The sequence below is a fragment of the Stenella coeruleoalba genome (assembly GCF_951394435.1).
Source record: "Stenella coeruleoalba genome assembly, chromosome: X".
Taxonomy (NCBI): domain Eukaryota; kingdom Metazoa; phylum Chordata; class Mammalia; order Artiodactyla; family Delphinidae; genus Stenella; species Stenella coeruleoalba.
The window spans coordinates 120,138,273-120,159,140 of NC_137152.1; the positions used below are offsets into that span (position 1 = coordinate 120,138,273).

General features: G+C 54.1%; 1 protein-coding gene across 12 annotated transcripts in view; it reads left to right on the plus strand.

The window, feature by feature from the left end:
* Positions 1-19,670, plus strand: part of MAMLD1 (mastermind like domain containing 1) — a 115,958-nt gene extending 96,288 nt beyond the window's left edge. For 9 of the 12 annotated variants that reach the window (XM_079909694.1, XM_079909701.1, XM_079909695.1 and 6 more), the window contains one exon: positions 11,938-12,716. In XM_079909694.1, the coding sequence (XP_079765820.1) occupies positions 11,938-12,333 (396 nt within the window). In that variant the 3' untranslated portion in view covers positions 12,334-12,716. Of the gene's footprint in view, positions 1-11,937; positions 12,717-18,465; positions 18,551-19,541 lie in introns of those variants that run through there. The other 3 variants (XM_079909693.1, XM_079909699.1, XM_079909700.1) reach the window with 1 other exon arrangement.
* The last annotated feature ends 1,198 nt before the right edge of the window (positions 19,671-20,868 follow it).

Sequence of the window (20,868 nt, forward strand, 5' to 3'; positions counted from 1 at the left end):
TGGCCCCAGGCAACAGCCCGAGTCTCCTGACTCCTGGCTCAGACTCTGGGCTCACAAATTCTGCATCTTGAAGCAGACGGGTGGCTTCAGATATAGGAATGAGATATGAACATCGTACGCTTTTTATCCCCAATGCTGTAATTCCCTACTATTATCCCTACTATTATTACCTATTATTATTATCCCCAATGCTGTAATTCCCTACTATTATTCCCTACTATAATGAAATTCAACCAAACCTGAAAATTCTTTATTGAGAGAAAGCAGATGAAGTCTACAAACTGACCAGAAGTATACCCTGCAGATGTTGACTTTGAAGGAGGTCTGTCTGGCTCCCGGAGCCCTTCTTCCTTTTGAACAGTCCTATAATCCACACATTTGCTGGATTGCAAGGCCCTGATGAAGGAGAGACAGCAGTATGGTGGAGACCAGAACCTTCTCCACAGGACAAAGTGTGCTGTGTTTACTGAGAGTTGCTGGACTTGGGCAGGTGGAGACAGTCTAGAGCCCAACTAATGCCCAAGTTAGCCAGGAACCCTGGAAAGCAGATTAGTCTGGGGTTTCCCCATTGTCTTTTTCAAAACAACCAATTCATAAGTGGGGCAAGGAAGGAAAGTCACCAAAAAAGATATGTAGCTCAGGGCTTCCCTGGTGGCGCAGTGGTTGAGAGTCCGCCTGCCGAGGCAGGGGACGCGGGTTCGTGCCCCGGTCCGGGAAGATCCCACATGCCGCGGAGCGGCTAGGCCCGTGAGCCATGGCCACTGAGCCTGCGCGTCCGGAGCCTGTGCTCCGCAACGGGGGAGGCCGCAGCAGTGAGAGGCCCGCGTACTGCAAAAAAAAAAAAAAAAAAGATATGTAGCCCAAAAAATCTACAGAAACTATAATAAAGCTTCCACAAAAATTAACTCTCTGAGCTGTGAGGCAAGTGCTTGAGGAAGGAGACAGGTGAGCACTTCTCATTTTCCTCACTGCTCACCGTGGTCATTCACTGGGGCAGTGTGGGAGGGTCAGAGGGTGAGGAAAAAGGGTTTCCTCTTATGTCTGGCAGAGAGAAGAACTAAGTAACCAAGTGCTCCTTTGTGCCTGTTTGGACCTACCAAAAGGCAGACACCAGTATGACACTAGACATGCAAGAAATGTATGGGGCAGGGAGAGCCTGTGAAGGCTAAAGGGAGAGAGAGCAAGAGAAGGTGGGGAGGGCTTCCCTGGTGGCGGAGTGGTTGAGAGTCCACCTGCCGATGCAGGGGACATGGGTTCGTGCCCCGGTCCGGGAAGATCTCACATGCCACGGAGCGGCTGGGCCCGTGAGCCATGGCTGCTGGGCCTGCACGTCCGGAGCCTGTGCTCCACAACAGGAGAGGCCACAACAGTGAGAGGCCCGCGTACCACAAAAAAAAAAAAAAGAGAGAAGGTGGGGAGAGCCTCAAACCACAAAGCAGGTGGCCTGTGACGACTGTGGGACAGAGGAAGACTGGGTATGAGGAGTCTCAGACAGCAACTCCAAGAAAGGTTCAGCCAGGCCCATGGAGAATTCTTACATCATTTTATAGATGGGGACACTGAGACCTTAAAAGGAGAAGGTAGACGACAAACAAATTTTATGAACAGAGATGCAAAAGTTCTCAACAAGACCCTAGCAAACCGAACCCAGTGACATATGAAAAGCATTATGCACCATAAGCAGATGGGATTTATCCCAGGAATGCAAGGCTGGTTCAACCTGTGACAATCAATCAATGTGATGAACAATATGAACAGAACAAAGGACAAAAACAAAACCACATAATCATCTCAGCAGACGCAAAAGGGAAAGGGACTTCCTTAAGCTCATAAAATGAATAGCAAAGCCCAGACTAAACTCAGGTCACCTGACTTCCAGGCCAGAGCTCTTAATAGTAGTCGGGGTGGGGATGGAGGGTGGAACTGGCCCTCGCAACTGCATACACTGCACTGAGCCCCATACTGGGGACTTGCCCCTTGTCCTTTCATCCGGTCCTCACGACAGCCCCTGGCAGCGGGCGCTATGTCATCCCTACTTACTGCGTAAGGAGGCTGAGGCTTCGAGAGATAAGATGACTTACCTGAGGCCACCCAGCTGCCGAGCGCATGAAGGAGCTAAGCCTAGACCTCGGGTTTCCTGCCTCCCACTCTGGAACTTTCCCTTGCCCTTCACTGCTCTCCTCGCTGATTGGTGCTGCTGGCTTAACCCGATTCCATTAGTTCTCAGCTCACCTACTGCCAAGTCAAGTAGATGGGTTTTTGCTGTAAGCGGATGGGAATGTCCTCCAAATTCCCTGGGGAAAGAGCCCCCTCTCCTATGCCAGTACGTGACAACTCTCAGAGTCCAGGTTGTTGACCTACATCCGTGTCATCTGGGTTAAGTGGCCGTTTATGAGGACGGCAGAACTGTAAAGCGAGCGGCACTGGGGAGGGCAGAGGCCAAATGGTTGGAAGGTGGAGGGCAGCGCGGAGAAGAGGGGGATGAGACTGTCCTTTGCTCCTGGACATGCTGAGGACCAGGCCGGCTGGCCTCTGGTGGAGGCCGTCGCAGTGAAAGCTCTCGCTTCCAGATGAAACAAGAAAAAGAAGGCAGAGGTTTCAGAGAGTCGGGTAGAGAGAGCGATGCAGTTGGGTCAGGACTCGGAAGGCACCTTGGACTGGGCATCTGGAGTGGTGAGTTCTAGTCTTCTCTGATTTGGGGCAAGGCTCTTCCCTACCATGAGACTCAGGGTCCATACCTACCAGGGTCCTCAGAGGGTGGCGTTGCAGGGCTCCACGCTCAGAGACTGAGTCCCTGCAAAACAGTGCGGATAGACGCTCTCTGTAGGTCTCTCTGACACTCGGCCTCTCTGTCTTTAACTTGCTTGGTGATCTCTTTGCCCCCAATATTTTAATTGTGGTAAAATACGCATCATGTCAAATTTACCATCTTAGCCAGTTTCAAGAGTACAGTTCAGTGGTATTAAGCGCATTCAGACTGTTGTGCCCTCCATCACCATCAGCCATCCCTAGACCTCTTTTCATCATGTACAACTGAAACTCTGTCCCTATGAAACAATAACACCCCATGACCCACTCCCCTCCGTCCCCAGCAACCACCAATGCTCACCTGGCAGGGGAGAGAACGTGATCAGGAAGATGGTTTTCCTAGGGTGAGGCTTAGCCATTGTTTGGTAATCTTGAGCAAACCATGGGCCCTCTCCTTCTCCTCTTGAGAAAGATGACTTGAGTAGGTGATCTCTCATTTCCCTCGAGTTACGAAAAGCACGTTAGGGTCGTAGGGAGAGGAGTTAGCCCCAGGGAGACAGAATGGGTCAGAAGAAGACAGAAGGTGAGGCCTTCAGTAAAAGGAAAGCAGAGAATGATGCCCTGCGCCCATACCAGTGGGGAAGGAAGAAAACCCAGGTTGCTGTGAGAGAGAGGCGTAGCAGGAAGGCACAGGCTCATTTGTCATTGGAATACCTGCTTGTGTATCTATATGGACAAAATCTCCCAGGGAAGAAGGAAGACCCCAAATCCTGAGCCCTGGAATGGTTGGCATTCCTGACAAGAATTCAGACTGTCAACACCAGGCCACCCGAAACCCCATGAAGAGTGTGCTGATCCCACCCCGTTCCCCAGCAACTGGAGCATCTCCAGAAAGATCTGGGATCGGCAACAGAAAAGAAAAGAAGATCTAAATTCCAAAGTGACTTTTTAAACCTAAATGATGATGATTTTACATGAACTTGTTGTTCCTTTGACACACCATCATATTTTCTACTTACATGAGTCCTGGTTTGTTTTTTAATCTATAGGATAGCTACAGAGGAGCATATAAAACAAAATAATAAAACCAACACCCGTGTACCCGCCAGGACAGATTAAGAAATAGAACACTCACAGTATCTTAGAAGCCCTCCCTCTTCCCAGAGAGAGATAGCAGCTATCTGAGTGCCAACGCTAGGAACCTACCCACGGCTCCTTGGTGACCTTCGAGCTCATTCTAGTTAGATTAGGGGCATCACCAGTCTCTTTAGGTCGTTATTTTCTGCATAGATTCCCACAGATGGGTCGTCCCATCTCTTTCGTGTTCATCCTTACCAGTTTCAATCTTAGATGGAGACCTTGTCTTTTTTCAATATGTTTTAAGATCTTCTGATTACAAGAACAATATATGCTCTTTGTAGTAAACTTTGAAAATGCAGAAAAGTGTAGCGAAAACACAAATCCCATGAGATAACAAAATACATAAATATACAATGTATAAATTAGCCAGGGATAACCGCTGTTAACATGCTGGAATACACATTATTTTTTTTCTGTGCCATAATATGTATTTCACATGACTGGCGTTAAGCTGTGTATGTAGCTTTTTCCTTTTATTGTGAAACGTGACATAGATACAGGAAAGTATGCAAGGCCTATATGAACAGTTTGAAGAAGTATAAAGTGAAAACCTGTGTCACTACTGGTTAGGTTGAGAAATAGAACATGGTCGACCCCCGAGTAGACCCCGCACCCCTGCTGCCATGTGCCCCTTCTGGTAGAATTAACCACTATCTTGATTCCAACGTTCTCTTGCTTTTCTATGTAGTTCCACTACTTATTCACGAGCTCTTCAACAAGCGATCGATTTGTTTTGAAGAACCAGGTGGCAGGCACCATCTAGGTGCTTAGGCAGCAAAGGGTCACGGTGCCACCATTCAGTGGAGGCTTCCAGAAGAGAAGCTGCTCCCCTCTTAGGGAAGTCAGTGACTAAAGGTACCACGGATCCGGCCATGTGTAAAGCCCACCGCCGTCAGGGCTCCTGGTGGAGTCATGGGCGTGGTACCGGACAGACAGAAGGAATCTGGCCCGAGGGCTTTATCTCGCCACAGCCTGCCTCCAGGCCCTCCAGCTTCCAGGTGGAGGTCAACAGAGAACACCTCTGTGGGGTGAAGCAAATCCGGGCAGCAGGATGTGGAAGACAGAGCAGGAAATTCAGCAGCAAATGGTCAAGCCAGATCTCTGCCAGAGACGAGGAGAGGCAGATGCCCAGGGCTGTGGAGGCGGGATGGCCATCCAGGCATCTGCCTCACTGTGTTGGCCACCCACGTGCACTTCACCTGCCAGTTCCAGAGGCCACCTGGGGCTGCTTTTCCTGAGCCTGCCACGTAGACCAAGCTGCCTTTCCACTTTCCCCTCTGCCATTCTGTGATTCAGCTTCCCTGGGGCCGTGGAGTCAGTTAACCCTGGCCTAGCTGCCTTTGAGCTTGGGCTAATGCATTCGCCTTATCCTTGCAGGATTGTGTCTTTGAAAACCAAACCAGGCCAACCCCTCACAGGACTTTTAGTGGGGCTTTGCGAGGGACTGAATTTAGGTGCATGCATTAGGTCTGCCGTCTCGATCCGGAAGTCTCCAAAGGAAATCCTGCCGCGCCCTTCCTCGGTTGCCTGAATGTGATGGTCAGTCGGATGGCTTCCTTGGAACCCCGGGGCCTGTCAGCAGTGCTTACTGCACGCAGTGGGGAGACACTGGACAGGATGGGGGGAGGATTCGGTGCGCATAAGCAGAAGGGTTATGCTTTGGACATGGTAGCTGTTCATCATCGTCACCTTCGTCATCATGAGACGATAGGAGCCTTGCAGAAGCTGTCAGAGCCTGGCTCCAGAGGCTCTGGACTCTCGAGAGCTTTGGTATCCTTTGACCCAGTCCGTGACGCTCCTTGCAGCAGTGCCCTTGACCTCACCTTGCTCGTAGGCTGATTCCCAGGGGCCCAAGTAGCCTGACCAGACGTGCAGTCTTCCTTGTCTATAACCCAGCGTTACCAATGATGGGCACAGCCCTGGCCACTCTGCAAAAATGCCCCACGGAAAACAGCTCCAGACATTTAAACTTGGAAATACTAACATTCAATTATACACAGTTTTTTGAAGTTTTAACAAAACCAGATGTATTAAGTTTGCAATTATAGTTTGAAATATTTAGTGAAATTTACAAGTTTAAATGTGATGTTTACATTTTTAAGCTTATTTGATTTTTTTTAACATCTTTATTGGGGTATAATTGCTTTACAATGGTGTGTTAGTTTCTGCTTTATAACAAAGTGGATCAGTTATACAGATACATATGTTCCCATATCTCTTCCCTCTTGCGTCTCCCTCCCTCCCACCCTCCCTATCCCACCCTACCAAACGTAGGGTAGATAGCTAGTGGGAAGCAGCCGCATAGCACAGGGAGATCAGCTCGGTGCTTTGTGACCGCCTGGAGGGGTGGGATAGGGAGGTCAATTATACACATTTATACAGGAAAAGTCCAGAAAAGCTGAAAGGAAACTTTTACAAAATGCAAATTTACAGAAGAGATCCAGCGAATGATAGGATTGGCGCTACCTTAGAGGTTTTCTTGCAGAATCTCTCTAGTGACCCTCCCACTCCCTGTACCACATGTATCAGAACAGAAATCCCTCAACTTGGAGTTCTCATTTTAGGATACAGTTGTTACAAAAGGAAGACAACACCTGGGTCACACGATAGCCCACCCAGCAGCCCTTGCACAGCTGTGAGACCCTAGCAGCGCTCCAGAATCTTCTTGCTGCTGGTCTGCCTCTATATCACATTAGCAAAAGTTTCAGTTGGGCAATTGGATCAAGCAAAACTCAGGGCCTGGGCTTTGTAGTCAGACAATGTCTGGGTTCTAGTCCAGGCCCTGGCACTTACTAACGATTGACCTCGAGCAAGCTAGTTGCTTAACCTTTCTCTTTGTGCCTCAGTTTCCTCATCTTTACAATGGGATCATACCAGTGCCTCCCTCTTCGGATTGTTCTAAGAATTAAGTAATTGAAATGACTCCAGGGAAGGGCTGAACCCAGTGCCTTAGATTAAGTTCTCAATAAATGTTTCTAATATTATCATCGTTGTTTATTATTATTATTAGTCTGTTTTACCAAGAGATAGGAAAAGTGATAGCTCCGCTGAGCTATGGCCAGACCACGCCTTAGAGCATGTTCAGTTCTAGGAGGAGTGGATCAAGATGGTGGAATAGAAGGACGTGCAGCTCACCTCCTCCCACAGGACAGTGCCTGGAACGTTGTAAAAGGGCTTGATACACGGCAGAGGTATTATTGTTAATTAAGACTACCACTGACTAACCTTCAGAGAATATAGCACGCAGGCACTACACGTGTGTTAGTTAATTCGGTGACTCCTCATAACCTCCGCCACTCTCTGAATGACGCACTCCTATGACTTCCCCTTTACAGATGAGAATATTAAGGCACAGAAAGGTTAAGTGGCTTCCCCCAATCACCTAGCTAAGAAGTGGCAAATCCATGATTCAAGCCCAGACCCTCTCTCTCCAGAGCCTGCACTCTTCGCCAGTATGGTGAAGAGCCGTGCTCTCCGTTACTGTCACCAGCATTCACAGGTGGCTATTTAAATTCATTAAAAGTGAATACAATTAAGAACTCAGTTCTTCATGTGCGCTAGACACATTTCAGGTGCTCTATTGTCGCATGTGGTCAGTGGCTACCGTATTGGACAGCGCAGGTATAGAGCATTCTGTTCTTTCTGGGAGGATGACTCAGCATCATCTCAAGGTTCTGTGGGACTGTGCTGCTCTGTTGAGCTTCTACGATTCTGTTTCTTACAAAATCTCAGGCTTGAGTTGTATAGCTTTTTCCTAGTGTTATTAATAGATGCATGCTTGCGATATATTGAAATCGCATTTGCATTTGGCCAAGTAGTGTAATGGCAAGTAAGAGGCCAAGAAGTCTGACTCACATTACACTTCCCTGGTTTCCCAAAGCATGACTTCACATTTACGAAGTCGTCTCCTGTCACCTCTGTTTGACAAGTCTGCACATTCATGCATTTGCCCAGAGACCCAGCTTCTTCCGCAGCTCTGCCTTGCCCTCTTTGAGCTCTCTGCCTAGCATTTAGTACCCTAGCGTGTTCATCTCACTCGTGGCTTGAACAGCTGGGGCTGGCTTCTGAAGTCAGCCCAGCCGTGAGTGACCTTGGCCTCCGAGAGTCTCTGGCACACGCACCAAGTCTCCAGTTCCTTCTCGTGGGCTCTCTCTGCTCGCCTCTGTTACACGGTTAGTAAAGCAAAGGAGGAGTGAAGCAGGATTTGTTGCCTGAACTTTCAGGATGAGTAAGTCTAGACATCAACGAGCTCCCAGAAGCCAGTGGAATTACAGTACACAACTGTGACCTTGTGAACGCGCGTGTATTTCCTTCCGACCTCCACGGCGAAGACTGGACCGAGATCGAATCCGGTCAATAACTGATAAAGCCAGAGCAGGTACCCACTTCTTGCAAAGCGTCTGAGTGTCTGTGCAGGTTAGTCATAATCTGAGCGCCTTACACCGCAGCCCATTTGCTCTACGGTGAGGTCACAGAATAGCCAACAGCGTGGTCACTCCAGTGTAGATGAAGGACACCGACTGCTTCTCTCCGTGCGCAGAGAAGGAGCCTCTTCTCCCAAACCCAGCAGTTGCTTGGGTTTTAGTCACTCTGTAAATCAGGTCCAGGTCTGTACCCACTCTCCTGCGTGTGTCCTGGTAAAGCTATCTCCACTTCCTCGTCTTGTAAACTGGGGACAGTCTCAAATGTATGTGTGTGTGCACGGTTAGTGCGGTAAATGCTAGCTGACGTTATTTCCACGGTGTGATGATCTCTGTTCTACTGATGGGCTTGAAAAGAGATGAGTAAATGTGTTTAAAATGAGGGTCAAGGCTCACTTTTATCATTAACGTTCATCCCTAAAAGAAGCCAGCACAGTGCTCACTGGACTAGCATATCCCGAGCACCTGGGATATCGTGCCAAGCTCATAACAGATACAGTCAGTTGAATTTTCCAAATATTTGCTGAACCCTCTGCCTGTGCCAGGCACTGTCTGGGCACCAGAGGGATTTAAAGATGATTAAGACTTGGCCCGACAAGGATGTTCAGTCAGCCAGAGGAGCTGGACCAAAGGAGAGGCAGAATTCCCAGGGTGGATCTCCAAGGACATGCAGGGTTCCAGACGGGAAACTTGGAGAAAGGGCTCTCTGGGCTACCGAAGCAAGGAGCGCGATCACAGGGGACTGAACGCGGGCGGCAGCCTGTCTGGGGAACTCCAAGGACATGGGTATGACTGCGGGGTAGTGTACCTGACACCATGGGACAGGAAACCTGCCTGCCAAGAAGGCAGGAGGCCAAGGAACAAAGAGCCCTAATTGCAAAGTTTAGCAGGACGTGCTTGGGGCTCTAAGTGGCTGCAAGCCATTAGAGGGACCCAGGGACAACCTCGTTCCAGCAAGTTCTCTAGCGATCACGGGAAGCCCAGTGGGGGTGAGCTCCGTGAAATCGGGCACCAGCATCGGGCACTATCCATCCCAGGGTCTGATCATCTGAAATTTGGAATCACGCGGAGCCGGCCAGTCCGAGAGGTAGTAATCGTGCCCACCAATCATGGACTGGCTTTGCTTTTCTGAGATTTTCAGTGATTCCAAAGACAGAGGTGGGTTTACCTTATGTATGGAAACCTCTAGGCATTGAAAAGTGCCAACCACTTTTTCTTTGGAAGCTGGACCTCCCACTTAACAGGGCGTGTAACAGCAGTTTCTTTTCCAAAGTAAATAAAACAGAGAAGACACACGAGCATCAGCTACAAAGCTCCTTGTCGGTCAGAGTCAAGACTAAATCTCATCTAGTTTATTTCTTTTCTTTTTTTAACCAAGGATTACACCGGTCCGCGAAGCGCCTGCTCCCATTCTGCTCCACTTGAATGGGTGGCTGCAGCCCCGTTCCCAGCTGCCGCCGAAACAGAACTGCCCGCACCGTCGGGGCATCTTCTGCTGCTGGTAATTTCCATGTACCATCTGCAGGGTTTTTTCTGCCTGATGAACTACCGAGGCGCTGTGAGCGTATGTTCATGCTGATGGGGGTTCTTGCTTCCTGACCCGTCACTAATATCCTACAAGTCACATGAAGCTACCAGGGATTCCTGAGCAAAAGCTTAAAATGCTTCAGTTCCCTACAAATAAGCCCCACTCATTGCTTTCAGTCTGTGTCGTCACGGGGTGGGCAAGGAATCAGACCTCTAGGAATAGTTGCATATCGGGATCGTAAAAACTCCTACATGGCTATAAAATAGTGTCTTGAATTATCAAGGCGCTAGGAATGCAGGCACAAAGAATAGTCCATTGTAGAGATGACCTTGGTCCAAGGACAAATTGGAGCTTGACTAAGCGAAGCTTCAGGTGGCCAGTGAGCTCAGCTCTGCACGAATGCACCAGCCCAAGGGGAGGGGCGCCGGGCCCTCTGTAGTTGGCTTATCGTCAGAATGGCAAAGAAAGTTTTCCTTCCCACGTGCAGTGAGTTCACTTGCTAAGCGCATTTCACGTGGTTTTTTGGTTTTGTTTTTCTCTGGGGAGAGGGGTGTCATCTCTAAAGCTCTCCAAGCAGTTAGGTTTTCTTCCTAATCCCATCTTTGAGTATTCATAACGTGTTCTTAAAATTTTGCCTGGAGATCCCTTGTAAAATCCGGCCTGTACTTTTCTTAATGACACACTTGAACAGTTTCTACATTTCAAAGCCTGTTTTCCATATGACAAGCTAATCACACACATGCACACACCGTGCCAGACTTCATGTGGACCTGGGAACCAGGCAAACCTGGATTTGCATCCTCCCCTGCTACTAACTAGCTGTGTGACTTTGGGCAACTTCCTTAACCTCTCTGGGCCTCAGTGTCCTCCTCTGTAAAATAAGGACAGTAATCGTTCCTGCCTCATATACAGCTGTTGCAAGTGTTGAGTGAGACTGAGTATTGAAAGCACTTGGGTTAGTGCCTGGTACGTAGCAAATGCTCGATAAATTCAGTGGTGGCAGTTTTTATCGTTAATTCAACTACGGCATCCAAATATCTACTGGCCTGTCATCCGTCACAGAGGCTTGCCCACGGTAGGCGCTTAGTCGTGTTTATTGTCATGAATTGAATTGACTCCGACTGTTTAGATTCGGAGGATAAATATTTCCCTTTCGACTGGGCTGTTTGATAGACACAGGTGATCACTCAAAGCTCAGGTGTTAAAAGCACGACAACGAAGAGGCTGCTTCACGTAGAAAGACCTTCTCCTCAAGGCAGGCTCCCCCTGGTCCTCTTGGGCACCCCTGTGGCCGAGCGCTCGCTGCGCTCGGCAGGATGTCAGAGCCGTCTCGGCAGCTCCTTGGAGTCTTGAGGCTTCCTGTGACGTGGATATCAAGTGTGAGGGTTTTTAATTGCCTTTGGCTGAAAGAATTGGGTCAGATGTTCAATTCGGGTGAAATCCCTGCCTTCTAAAATATGACGGAAAGGGGAGGGGCCACTCACACGCAAGTCCTGAAACGTGGGGGCCCCGGCAAGGTGAAGTGCAGTGAGGGCTGCCGCCCAGGGCTGGGCTGCTGTGAGGTTTCCACTTGACTGCTTGGTTTTGCACTCACCATTTGGTTTTGCAGATTCCTCAGCATGTGTCTACACACACGTACCTACACACCAGTTTAGAATGGTGTGCTCGGGGGGGGGGAGGGGCGTGGGGAGGGATCGGGATTGGTCAAGGTCATTGCTGATGACGTAGCTTGACTCCCATTTCCAACAAGACAGTGACTGATGGAGGCAGAGGCTCCTTAACTGAGACCCACGGATGGGTAGTAAGTGGTCCAGAAAACCCCTGAGATTATACGTAAGATGTCGGTGGGCTGGGAAGGGGGAGACACCAGCGTAAGTGCTTTTTCTGTGGAGAGAGACCATAGCTCTTAGCCGATTCTCAAAGGAGTCTGTGACCCAAGACAACCAAGACCACAAAGCTGTTGGGTTTGGTTGGCCCAGACCACTTGGTGTGTCTCACCGAGCACCCAGACGACCCCGCTAGGCGGTCAGGGCAGTGACAGGAGCATTCAGAGGCATGTCGTGGCCACGCCGCTGATGGACTCTTCAATGGTTGTTGTAGACTCATGTAGACAAAGCCTGCAAGCTTGGGGAAGCCAGGCCCCCCCAGGTCAGCCTCGGGCGACAGCCCCCATCCTGCCAGGCCCTGGGGAGTGAGTCCTTCCTGCCCGGCAGCTCCTTTGCTCAGGAGCTGGCCCGAGTCACCTCCTCGTACAGCACCTCAGAGGCAGCGCCCTGGGGCGGCTGGGATCCGAAGGCCTGGAGGCAGGTGCCCGCTCCACTGCTGCCTAGCTGCGACGCTGTCGGTAAGTCACTCCCCCAGCCTCGCTTTCCTCATCTGTCAGCTGGGCACGGTCCCCTGCTCAGCCTGCCCGCCTGCCGCACACGGTTGTTGGGACGCACAGAGGAGGTGACAGCCCGGCCCGTAAAGCTCTGTTCACCTAGGAGGGATTTCTAGCAGAGAGACCACCCAGGCAAGCAGACTGCTCCGGCATCTCAGCCTCATCTTCGGGGCACTGAGTGGTGATCGCCCTGGGCGCAGTTGCTCCCTCCCGGCTGTTGGCCTTCCAGCACCCCAGTTCATTCCCTGCCTGTCTGTCCCTGCGGCCAGGCTGTGAGTCCGTGGGGCACAGGGGCTGCGCTTCTGCACCTCCGAATCCCACCCCCCACGTCCGCCCCGACCCCGTGCCTGCCTGCTCCATAGCCGGTGGGCGCCCGGGAACTGCCTCTCCCTCCAGCGGTCTGCTGTGGACTCCGCACCCCGAGGTGTTCTTTGACCCCACCTGGGACTCACGCACCCCAAGAAGTGGGAAGTTGGATCGCCCCACTGGAGGACTGGTAGCCCCGGGGGAGGGCAGGCAGAAGGAAGCCCAGATTCTCAAAGAAATGCCTTGACTTGCCCTAAGGAGTCACGTTAGTGGGCATGAGAGAAAGATGGTGGACGCCAGCCGGAGCGGGCCTTTGCAGAGAATTTCACTGGGCTCGTGGAGTTGTTGTTCTGGCGCGTGAAATATCAGTGTGTACGGGATGTCAGGCCTCTCTGCAGAGAAAGCTAGAGAAATGAGCATTGGCTGAGTGATAGTGATCGGAAGATGCTCATCCGGCTGAAAGGACCTCCGGGATTCTGGCCTTTAATGGAAATGCTGCTTCGGTACGTGAGGCCTCGCTCTCCCCATCCCACCTGCCTCGGCCCGCAAGAACAAGCAGTGCTTTCCATTCAAGGGCTATCGATTTTTCTCTCTCTTTTTTTTCCCCCTTTTCTCTGTGTGCTCTCACGGTGCTCTCCGGCTTGTCCAGTACAAAGCTGCCAGGGAAACAGAATTAACAAAATGGACTGGGGCATCGTCCACTCAGGATGTCTCTGAGTTCCACCCTGGTCTGACCTGTTTTTCCCTGTCCCCAAAACGCAAAAAATGAGCAATCCAAGCTAGCTTGCCTCGAGAGAATTCATTTCCCCATCTTATTATCTCTCTTCAAAGCCAAGCCAGGCCTTCCACCCTGCACTGGAGGTGGGGGGCGGGCGGAGGCTTGGCCCTCAGATCTTCCCTACGAAGCTTTGGAAGTTGGGCCCACCTCGGGGGGCTTTGAGGGACAGGACCTCCAGCTCAGCCATGACTCAGGAAGACCAGACACAGTGTGAGACGGAGGATGCAGGCTCCCCAGGGGAAGAAGAAAGGCGAGCTGCAAAGACATTTGTTTCCTTTGCGGCCAGATCAATCCTAGCACGTAGACCCAGCCCTTCCGGGACCAGGCAGCCCTGAAACCGCCGAGATGGAGGTGGAGTCAGGAGAGAGTTCGTACAGCTGGAGGTCAACTGCAAAGGCAGAAAATGGAAAAGAGAAAAGTCGTTTTCGATGGCGTTGATTTTGTGAAGTGCCCGGTGGCAGCTTCAGATCGGTTCAAACCCAAGGGCAGCATCATGACCGTGCGGGTGGTCCCTGTCTCCTGCTCCAGAGGCCCCAAGGGTCAAAGAAAGACCTCAGCAGGCCACTGGCGCCCGGCGTCCGGGTGTGGCACGTTCCCATGTGCCCTGAGGGCCCCACGGCCTGCGCCTGGGTTTCTGCCGTGCCGCCCAACTCCCCGTCCTGTCACTCTGTCGTGTTCTCTTTAGTAGATGCGCCACCATTGGCAATGACTTTCTGTGACTGATTGCTTGCGTCTTGTCAGTTGCCCCCTCCGTTGTAAGCTTCATGAGAGTAGAGACACACAGTGCCACCCCATGCCTGTGACAGAGCCTGGCCCATGGTAGACCTGTGAGAAATGTCCATCAGCTGACTGACAGAGGGGCTCACCGGGCTGCCAGGTAAACCCTATATCTTCCCACCCGGAGTCAGGGAGGCTGCCCTCCGGGCAGGGAAAGGCATTGAGCAGAGGCCCGAGGAAAGGGCAGGTGTGTGGCCGCCCCTCCCCCTGCCCTGGCCTTGGCCTCTGAGGTCCGCAGGGAAGAGTGGCGGCCTGATGACCCACTCAGCACTCCCATGTGGAGGCACTCTGGAGAAACTGAGTCACGGGCTCAGAGAGTTAGGAGCGGGGGTTAGGAAACACTGAAGCTGGCCTGCCATTCGCTGTGGGCAGCCCGTTTCTGAAGGACACCTGAGGAGAGTTTTAGCCTAAGAGCATCCACGCCCCCTCAAACAGGGCTTCGGGTCTGAGGAGTCCCCATCCACAGGCGTGTGGGAGTCCCTAGAATTCAGATCTCCATGCAGAACGCTGTCTTCCCGTCATTTCAAAGGAAAAGTCACAAGAGTGGGTGAGTTGTTTCCAAATCTGCCTTCCCAAAACCACAAAAGAAGGTGCTTTTCCTATTGGAGGAGGAAACCAACCAACCCACCCACACACTGGAGCTCGCTAACCTTTGACCCTTTAACACAGAGGCGAGTGGCTTCTGCTGTGGCAGGCTGGCTCTGCGTGGGGCACCCAGGGCCTTGTCTACTGGGAAGGGAGCAAGGAGCTGCCTGGTGCTGGAAAAAGAAAAACCCTCCCTCTGCCCCTCCTCCCCCTCCCCTCCTCCCCTCCCCCCTCCCCCTCCCCTCCCCCTCCCCTCCCCTCCCCTCCTCCCCTCCCCTCCCCTCCCCTCCCCTCCACCTCCCCCTCCTCCCCTCCCCCTCCTCCCCTCCCCCTCCTCCCCTCCCCCTCCTCCCCTCCCCCTCCTCCCCTCCCCCCTCCCCCTCCTCCCCCTTTCTCCTCCTCTTCCTCCTCTCTATCTCCCTCTCCCCCTCCCCTCACTCTCTCCCTTCTCTGTCATCCCGTCTCTCTCCCTCCCCCCTCCTTCCCTCTCTTAACTCTGCTGCACAAAATAAGGCTTCACGTCCATCCCCGCATTCCCCCAGAGCTGTTCCCTTGGATCCCCTCCCCAGTCAGAATGCTCTCCTCTTGGGGATCGTGGGGCAAGTAACTTCAGGCCGAATCTGCCCAAGACGCAGGAACCCTGTGTGCGCATCTGCCTCTGCCTCATCCCCATCCAGTTAGAGCGTCCCTGGGTCTCATGAAGTGGTTGAATCAGTAATGAGACTGCTCTCGGCCTGCAGTGGGGAGAGGACGCGTCAGGTGCGTGCTCTGGGGCTCACAGGAGACATCCTCCTGTCGTGGCCAAAGCGTGAGGCCCATAGGGCGGCCTGGCCTCCCCGGGGGGGCCCAGTGTTGGGCTCTCTGCTGTGTTGGGGTTCGGGCCGGCCCTTTGCCCGTCTGTCCTGCCTGTGCCTATAGCACCCGCAGGTGAACGCTAGCCCTCAGGTGAGCCCCCAGAGCTTCCTGGGGCATCGGCAGGAAGTTCCTCGAAAGGCAGCCCCGGGACTTCCTGGATCACCATCCTGGCCGAGGCCTGTCTGTGAAGGTGGCCCCTTGGCCAGGTGGGAGGAGGAGCCAGGGCCCTCGTTCCTGGGGAGACTTCCTTCCGGGGACCACGTGGGGAAGCACACCTAGGCTCACACAGGCCCACCCGACGCCGCCCCGCCAGCATCACCCGGTACAGCAGCACCCAGCTCCGTGACAGCCGACCGCAGCCCTAGGAAAGGCAGGCCTTGGGTGAGCTCCTCCACGACCACGGTGGTGGAAAGCCACAGGTTGCCTGGGCCATCCTTCAGTGCGTCCATCGCTAAGCAGCCCCTTTCAGCCGCTGCTTCCTCCTGGTCACTGAAAACATTTGTCATTTCCTGTTTTCTCCATTTTCCAACGATTCTAATTGTCAGTGTCAAAAGGCAACAACTGTTTTCTTGGGGCTTATCTTTGGAGCACATTGATTCAGAACAAAGGATGGGGGCCTCTGTCTGCAAAACAAAGGAAGCAGCCTCCTCGGGAGGCCTGGAGAGAATGCTCTGGCTGCTCTGCCAGGGACAACAGGACAGGCCGGGAGCAGAGGGCTGGCGGTGCCCCCCCCCCCCCCCGATGCCCCAGCAGCGTGAAGAGAGCCCTGCTTGACGGCGACACCCCAGGCCGGCGTCGGCCGTGCCCTTCGGACTCGGCAGCTTCTGTAGCCGTGCCGCTCCGCAGACTCGCGCTTAAACTCTGGATCCTCTGGGTTTCTCTGCTTCCTTGGATGAACGCCGGCCAGCATCCCGTTGTCCCTGTAACTGTGGACCGTTCGAGAAGCACTCCCTTTCATCTGGCAGACACTGCCCATTTCCTCCACTCTGACCTCTGCCCCAGCCTCGCCTTCACTTTGGTTTCCCAGGCCCCGGGGGCGTCTTTCCTCTCTACCTCCCTCCCTTTGGACTCTTCTGCCTGTCCCCTGCTTTGTCTTTCGTCGCACTCTGTAGCCTCCACCTGCCCTTCCCCCACTCCGTACAACTTTCTGTTATTTGATGCACCTAATGGAGCAGCTGGTGGGGATGGAGTTAGGGCTGGTATAGACAGCAGGGCACAGGAGCCGGTTCCTGGAAGCAGCGGGCTGGGGAAGCAGAAGCAGTGGATCTGCAGTTAGGAGACGCTGCACTTCCCCAGCCGTGTCACCTTGAGCAAGTCACTTACCCTCTGTGAGCCTCAGTTGTCACGTCAGTAAGCTGGGACCATAGGTCTTCTACCCAGATCTCCTAGGGCTGGTGGGAGGTTCGATGGCAAGAACAGAGGTGAGAGGGTTGCCTTCAGAAAGGCCTGCCCACCCTGAGCAGCTCAGGCAGAGCACAGGGCTCCCCCAGCTCCCCCAGTTCCCGATGGGGTGGCCTTGGGTGGTCATGCGACCCCTGTGCTCCTGAGGTCCTGTCTCCCCACCCCACGCTTTAGCAGGAAGACGGCAGCTCCAGGGCTGAAGAGCGACATCCCTGGCACCCACCTCCCAGCAGCCCCGGGGGAAGGGGGGCAAGAGCTCGGACAGGAAGCAGGCTGAGGGCGGGAAGCTGACATCGCTTGTGGTGTGGTCCGCCCACTGCCACGTGTTTGTCCTCTCTGCCTTGGCAGGAACCGAGGCCGAGAACTGCCCGACAGGCCCGGGCGCCGGGCTCTCTCCCAAGCGCCGGCCCTCCGAGTGCAGAGAAGCAGGCCCCGGGCAGCCTGTGTTGTCGGGTCAAGTCTTCTGGCATCTGGGGGGCGGGGGACGCAGTTCCGAAAGTAAACTCAGGGAGGCATGCTCCCGACAGAGCTGCCTTGCTTGGTGGCGCACGAGGAAGCAGACTCCTTGAGAAGGGGACAGAGGCGGCAGCGGGTGAGCACTGGACTGGGAAGCAGACCTGGGGCCCAGTCACAGCCTGGCGCCGAACGGCTGAGGGGCTTGGGGCCAGTTGTGCCTTCTCCCGGCCCTCAGCTGGCTGGCTCGCGGCTGTCCCCTTAGCGGCTCCCAGCCTCAGGGCTGGGACTGCAGCCGTCGAACGTGGCTCCTCCCCCTGCCCACCCAGCTTGCGGATGGAGACCGGGAGCCCGTTCCCATCGCCCATGTGCGGCCAATCAGGCAAGCGAAGGGAAGCTGGGACTGAGTGGCTACTCCGGGCGTCGGCCAGTGCGTCCATCTGATCGTGTGATCATCGCGCCCTTCGCGCCAGGACCACCTGGAACAAGCCTTGGCCCTTTCCCCATGACAGCCCCGACATCCCTGGTTCGCTCAGCCATTCTTTGCCCTCGTGGTTGGGAGTCCAAGCCCTACCTCCATCACTTAGTGTCCTCCGAGTGCGGCCAGTTTGTCTGGGTCTCCCTGAGGCTGGCATGCCCAAACTCTTGTCAGCACCGTAGACGTGGTCTGGCCAAGGCAGAGTAGTGTAGGACTGTCACCTGCCTCCTTCTACATACTCTGCTTCTACTAATGCAGCCTAATGTCACATTTGCTCTTTTGGTGACCACATCTCACTGCTGCCCCATCCTGAGCAGAAGGATGTCCAGAATGCCTAAATCTTTCTTCTCCGTGCTCTTGCTGTTAAGCTCTGTGTCTCCCGCCCTATCCTACGCTGTCGCAGTTGGTTTTTTAACCCAGGTGCAGAATCCTACTTTTATTTATACCTGCGGAGTTTTGCTTGGGAGGGTGGGGCATGCATGCGAGTGTGTGTTGGTGTATTCACTCATGCTTTCTGCTACACCAAAGCCAAGTCCTGAGTCCCCACACAGAGATCCCAAGGCTAGTATTTCTTGGTAGCCCTAATCTGACACTTCTTTCTCATCTTCCATTTAGCAAGAGAAGCAGAAATCAGGTCTTATGGCAATGATCCCTGAACAGCGGAGTGCATATCTCGCCCAACAGATGAGTCAATTTCAAGGTAAGCACTTAAACTCGATGTTCTCGAAAGGGCGGGCCGGGGGAGTGTGTGTGAGGTTGGGGGAGGATTCATTCCAGCAGAAACAGTTACTGAGATGTTTCTGAAAAGCATTGAGGGAAAGAGAGGAGGTCTGCAAGGCACTTCCAGGGCAGCCTGGTTGGATCCGTCACGTGGAAAGCTTAAGTAGAGTCCCAGTGAAACGCTCAGTCTTAATGACTCTGCAATCGCTGTTTGATTCAAGAGATTGATTCACCCAGGGCATCTAGGACTGTAATCAACACTGACTGGCCGCAGATACAGCTGTTAGCCAAAAACCAGACACGGTCTCTGCCGGACTAGCAGGGGAAACATGCGTTAAGCAGTCCTCCCCAGCCAATAGTGACATTGGACCAGGCCAAGGGTATTCTTGCCTGGGGTTTGGGGGAAGCTGCTTGCCCTCCAACAGGTGTTCAGCAGCTTCACTGTAGCCCAGTGGCCAGCAATGGCCCATTGCTCCTGCATTCTCTTGCAAAACCCCGTGTTCCTTTGGGTCTGATACCAGCTGAATGTCCCACCTGTCCAGGCTGGAGTGGCATGTCAGGCACACTTCAGCCGCAGGGACAGGACGGACAAGTTCCAGAAAGGCCAGTGTCAAGGACTGGGCATCCTTCAGGGGGTGGGCGGTGCCAGGCCTGCGTACGGATACTGAGTAGAAAAGTAGACCCAGACCCTGGCTTCATGGAGCTTACAAACTACTGGCATTTTCAGTCCAACATGATCTGCTCTTGGGTGGAGGGGGAGCCATGAGCACAGACCCAGGGGGTCTAGGAGGGCTTCCCCCAAGAACTGCAGTCCGGGCTGAGGGTGGAGGAACCAGGGGAGCAGGAGATGCTCGGGAAGAGCCCAGGGCGGAAGGTGAGAGGTCAGTGCTGGGCCGGTGGCTCCCCGCCAGCAGCTGCGGCCCAAGTTGAAGATGCCTTTGGAACTGACCCCCACTTCTCTCTTTCTGTAGCCGTCCAAGATCAAGTCACCTCCAAGTGTAGCCGGACCAAGGCAAGCTCCCCACCCAACCAACCCATGATGCCACCCGGAGCTGCGCTCCTCCAGAGCGCTCTGAGCCCAGGAATGGTCCCGCCCGCCAGGCACCAGAGCCGGGAGGGCGTGGGCCTGATGTCACCAAGTCCAGGCAAGCAGCACGGGACCTTCAGCTCCAGCCCCCCGTTTCCCACACCCTTGCGCTTGAGCCACAACCCCGCGGGCAGCCTCGGGTCCACCTGCCGGCGCACGCGGATTCCCAAGGCCGCCCCCACGGGAGTGCCCCTGCCCGGCTTCTGTCCCAGCCCCCTGGGCAGCCAGCCCCTGAGTCCCCACCAGCTCAGACAGCCCTGCGTGCCGAGAGTGCCCACCGTGCTCCACAACGCTGCCTGGGTGGCGGCAGCAGCAGCAGCTGTGAGCACCGCGGTGTTGAGGGGGCCACCCCCGAGGCAAGCAGCCCATGGCGTCCAGCAGCATTTCCATAGCAACTCCCTCTTTGCCAAGGCCCCCGTGAGGGTCCCCCAGGGAGCCCCAGTGTTTCCATCACAACAGGCAGTTGTGTCCCCCAGTCAGGTGGCCCCGGGAGGCAGACCCAGCCAGAAGGTGGGCGCTGCCCCCGCCAACCCCAGCTTCAGCCTGCTGGGCCACCAGAGCCTCAGACAGAGCCCGCTGCGGGGTCCCGTGCCTGTGCTACACGCCACCAAGTCCCTCCAGCAAGGCATGGCCAGCTTCAGGCCCGTGAGTCCCATCCAGGGCATCGAGCCACCAAGCTATGTGGCTGCCGCCGCCGCCGCCGCCTCCACTGTCGCTGCCAGCCCGTCCCCTGGTCCCTTCAACAGCGTGGGGAGCCCCCCTGAGTTGCCACCCTATGCCTTGTTGCCCCAGGCCTCACTGAACGATCTCATTTCACCCCCTGACTGCACTGAGGTGGATTTCATCGAAGCTCTCTTGAAAGGCCCCGGCGTGAGCCCAGATGAAGACTGGGTGTGCAACCTGAGGCTGATCGATGACATTCTAGAACAGCACGCTGCTGCCCAGACTGCCGCAGCCCAGAGTGCCGGCCACATCCCTGAGCAGGCTGGCCACATCCCCCAGAATGTTGGCGAGCTTTAAATGCCCAGAGAAACCTCCACGGGGCCATCACTCCGGGGAGCGGTGTGAGTCCACAGCAAATTCGCAGCTGGTCCCACGTAGCCACACGCTTGTTGCCTCATTACGATTTGAGGGGCGTCAGCCCACGCCCACCCCTCTCGCTACCTGTGACGAAATGGAAAGCTGGTGATTTTTCAAGCTACCTGTACATA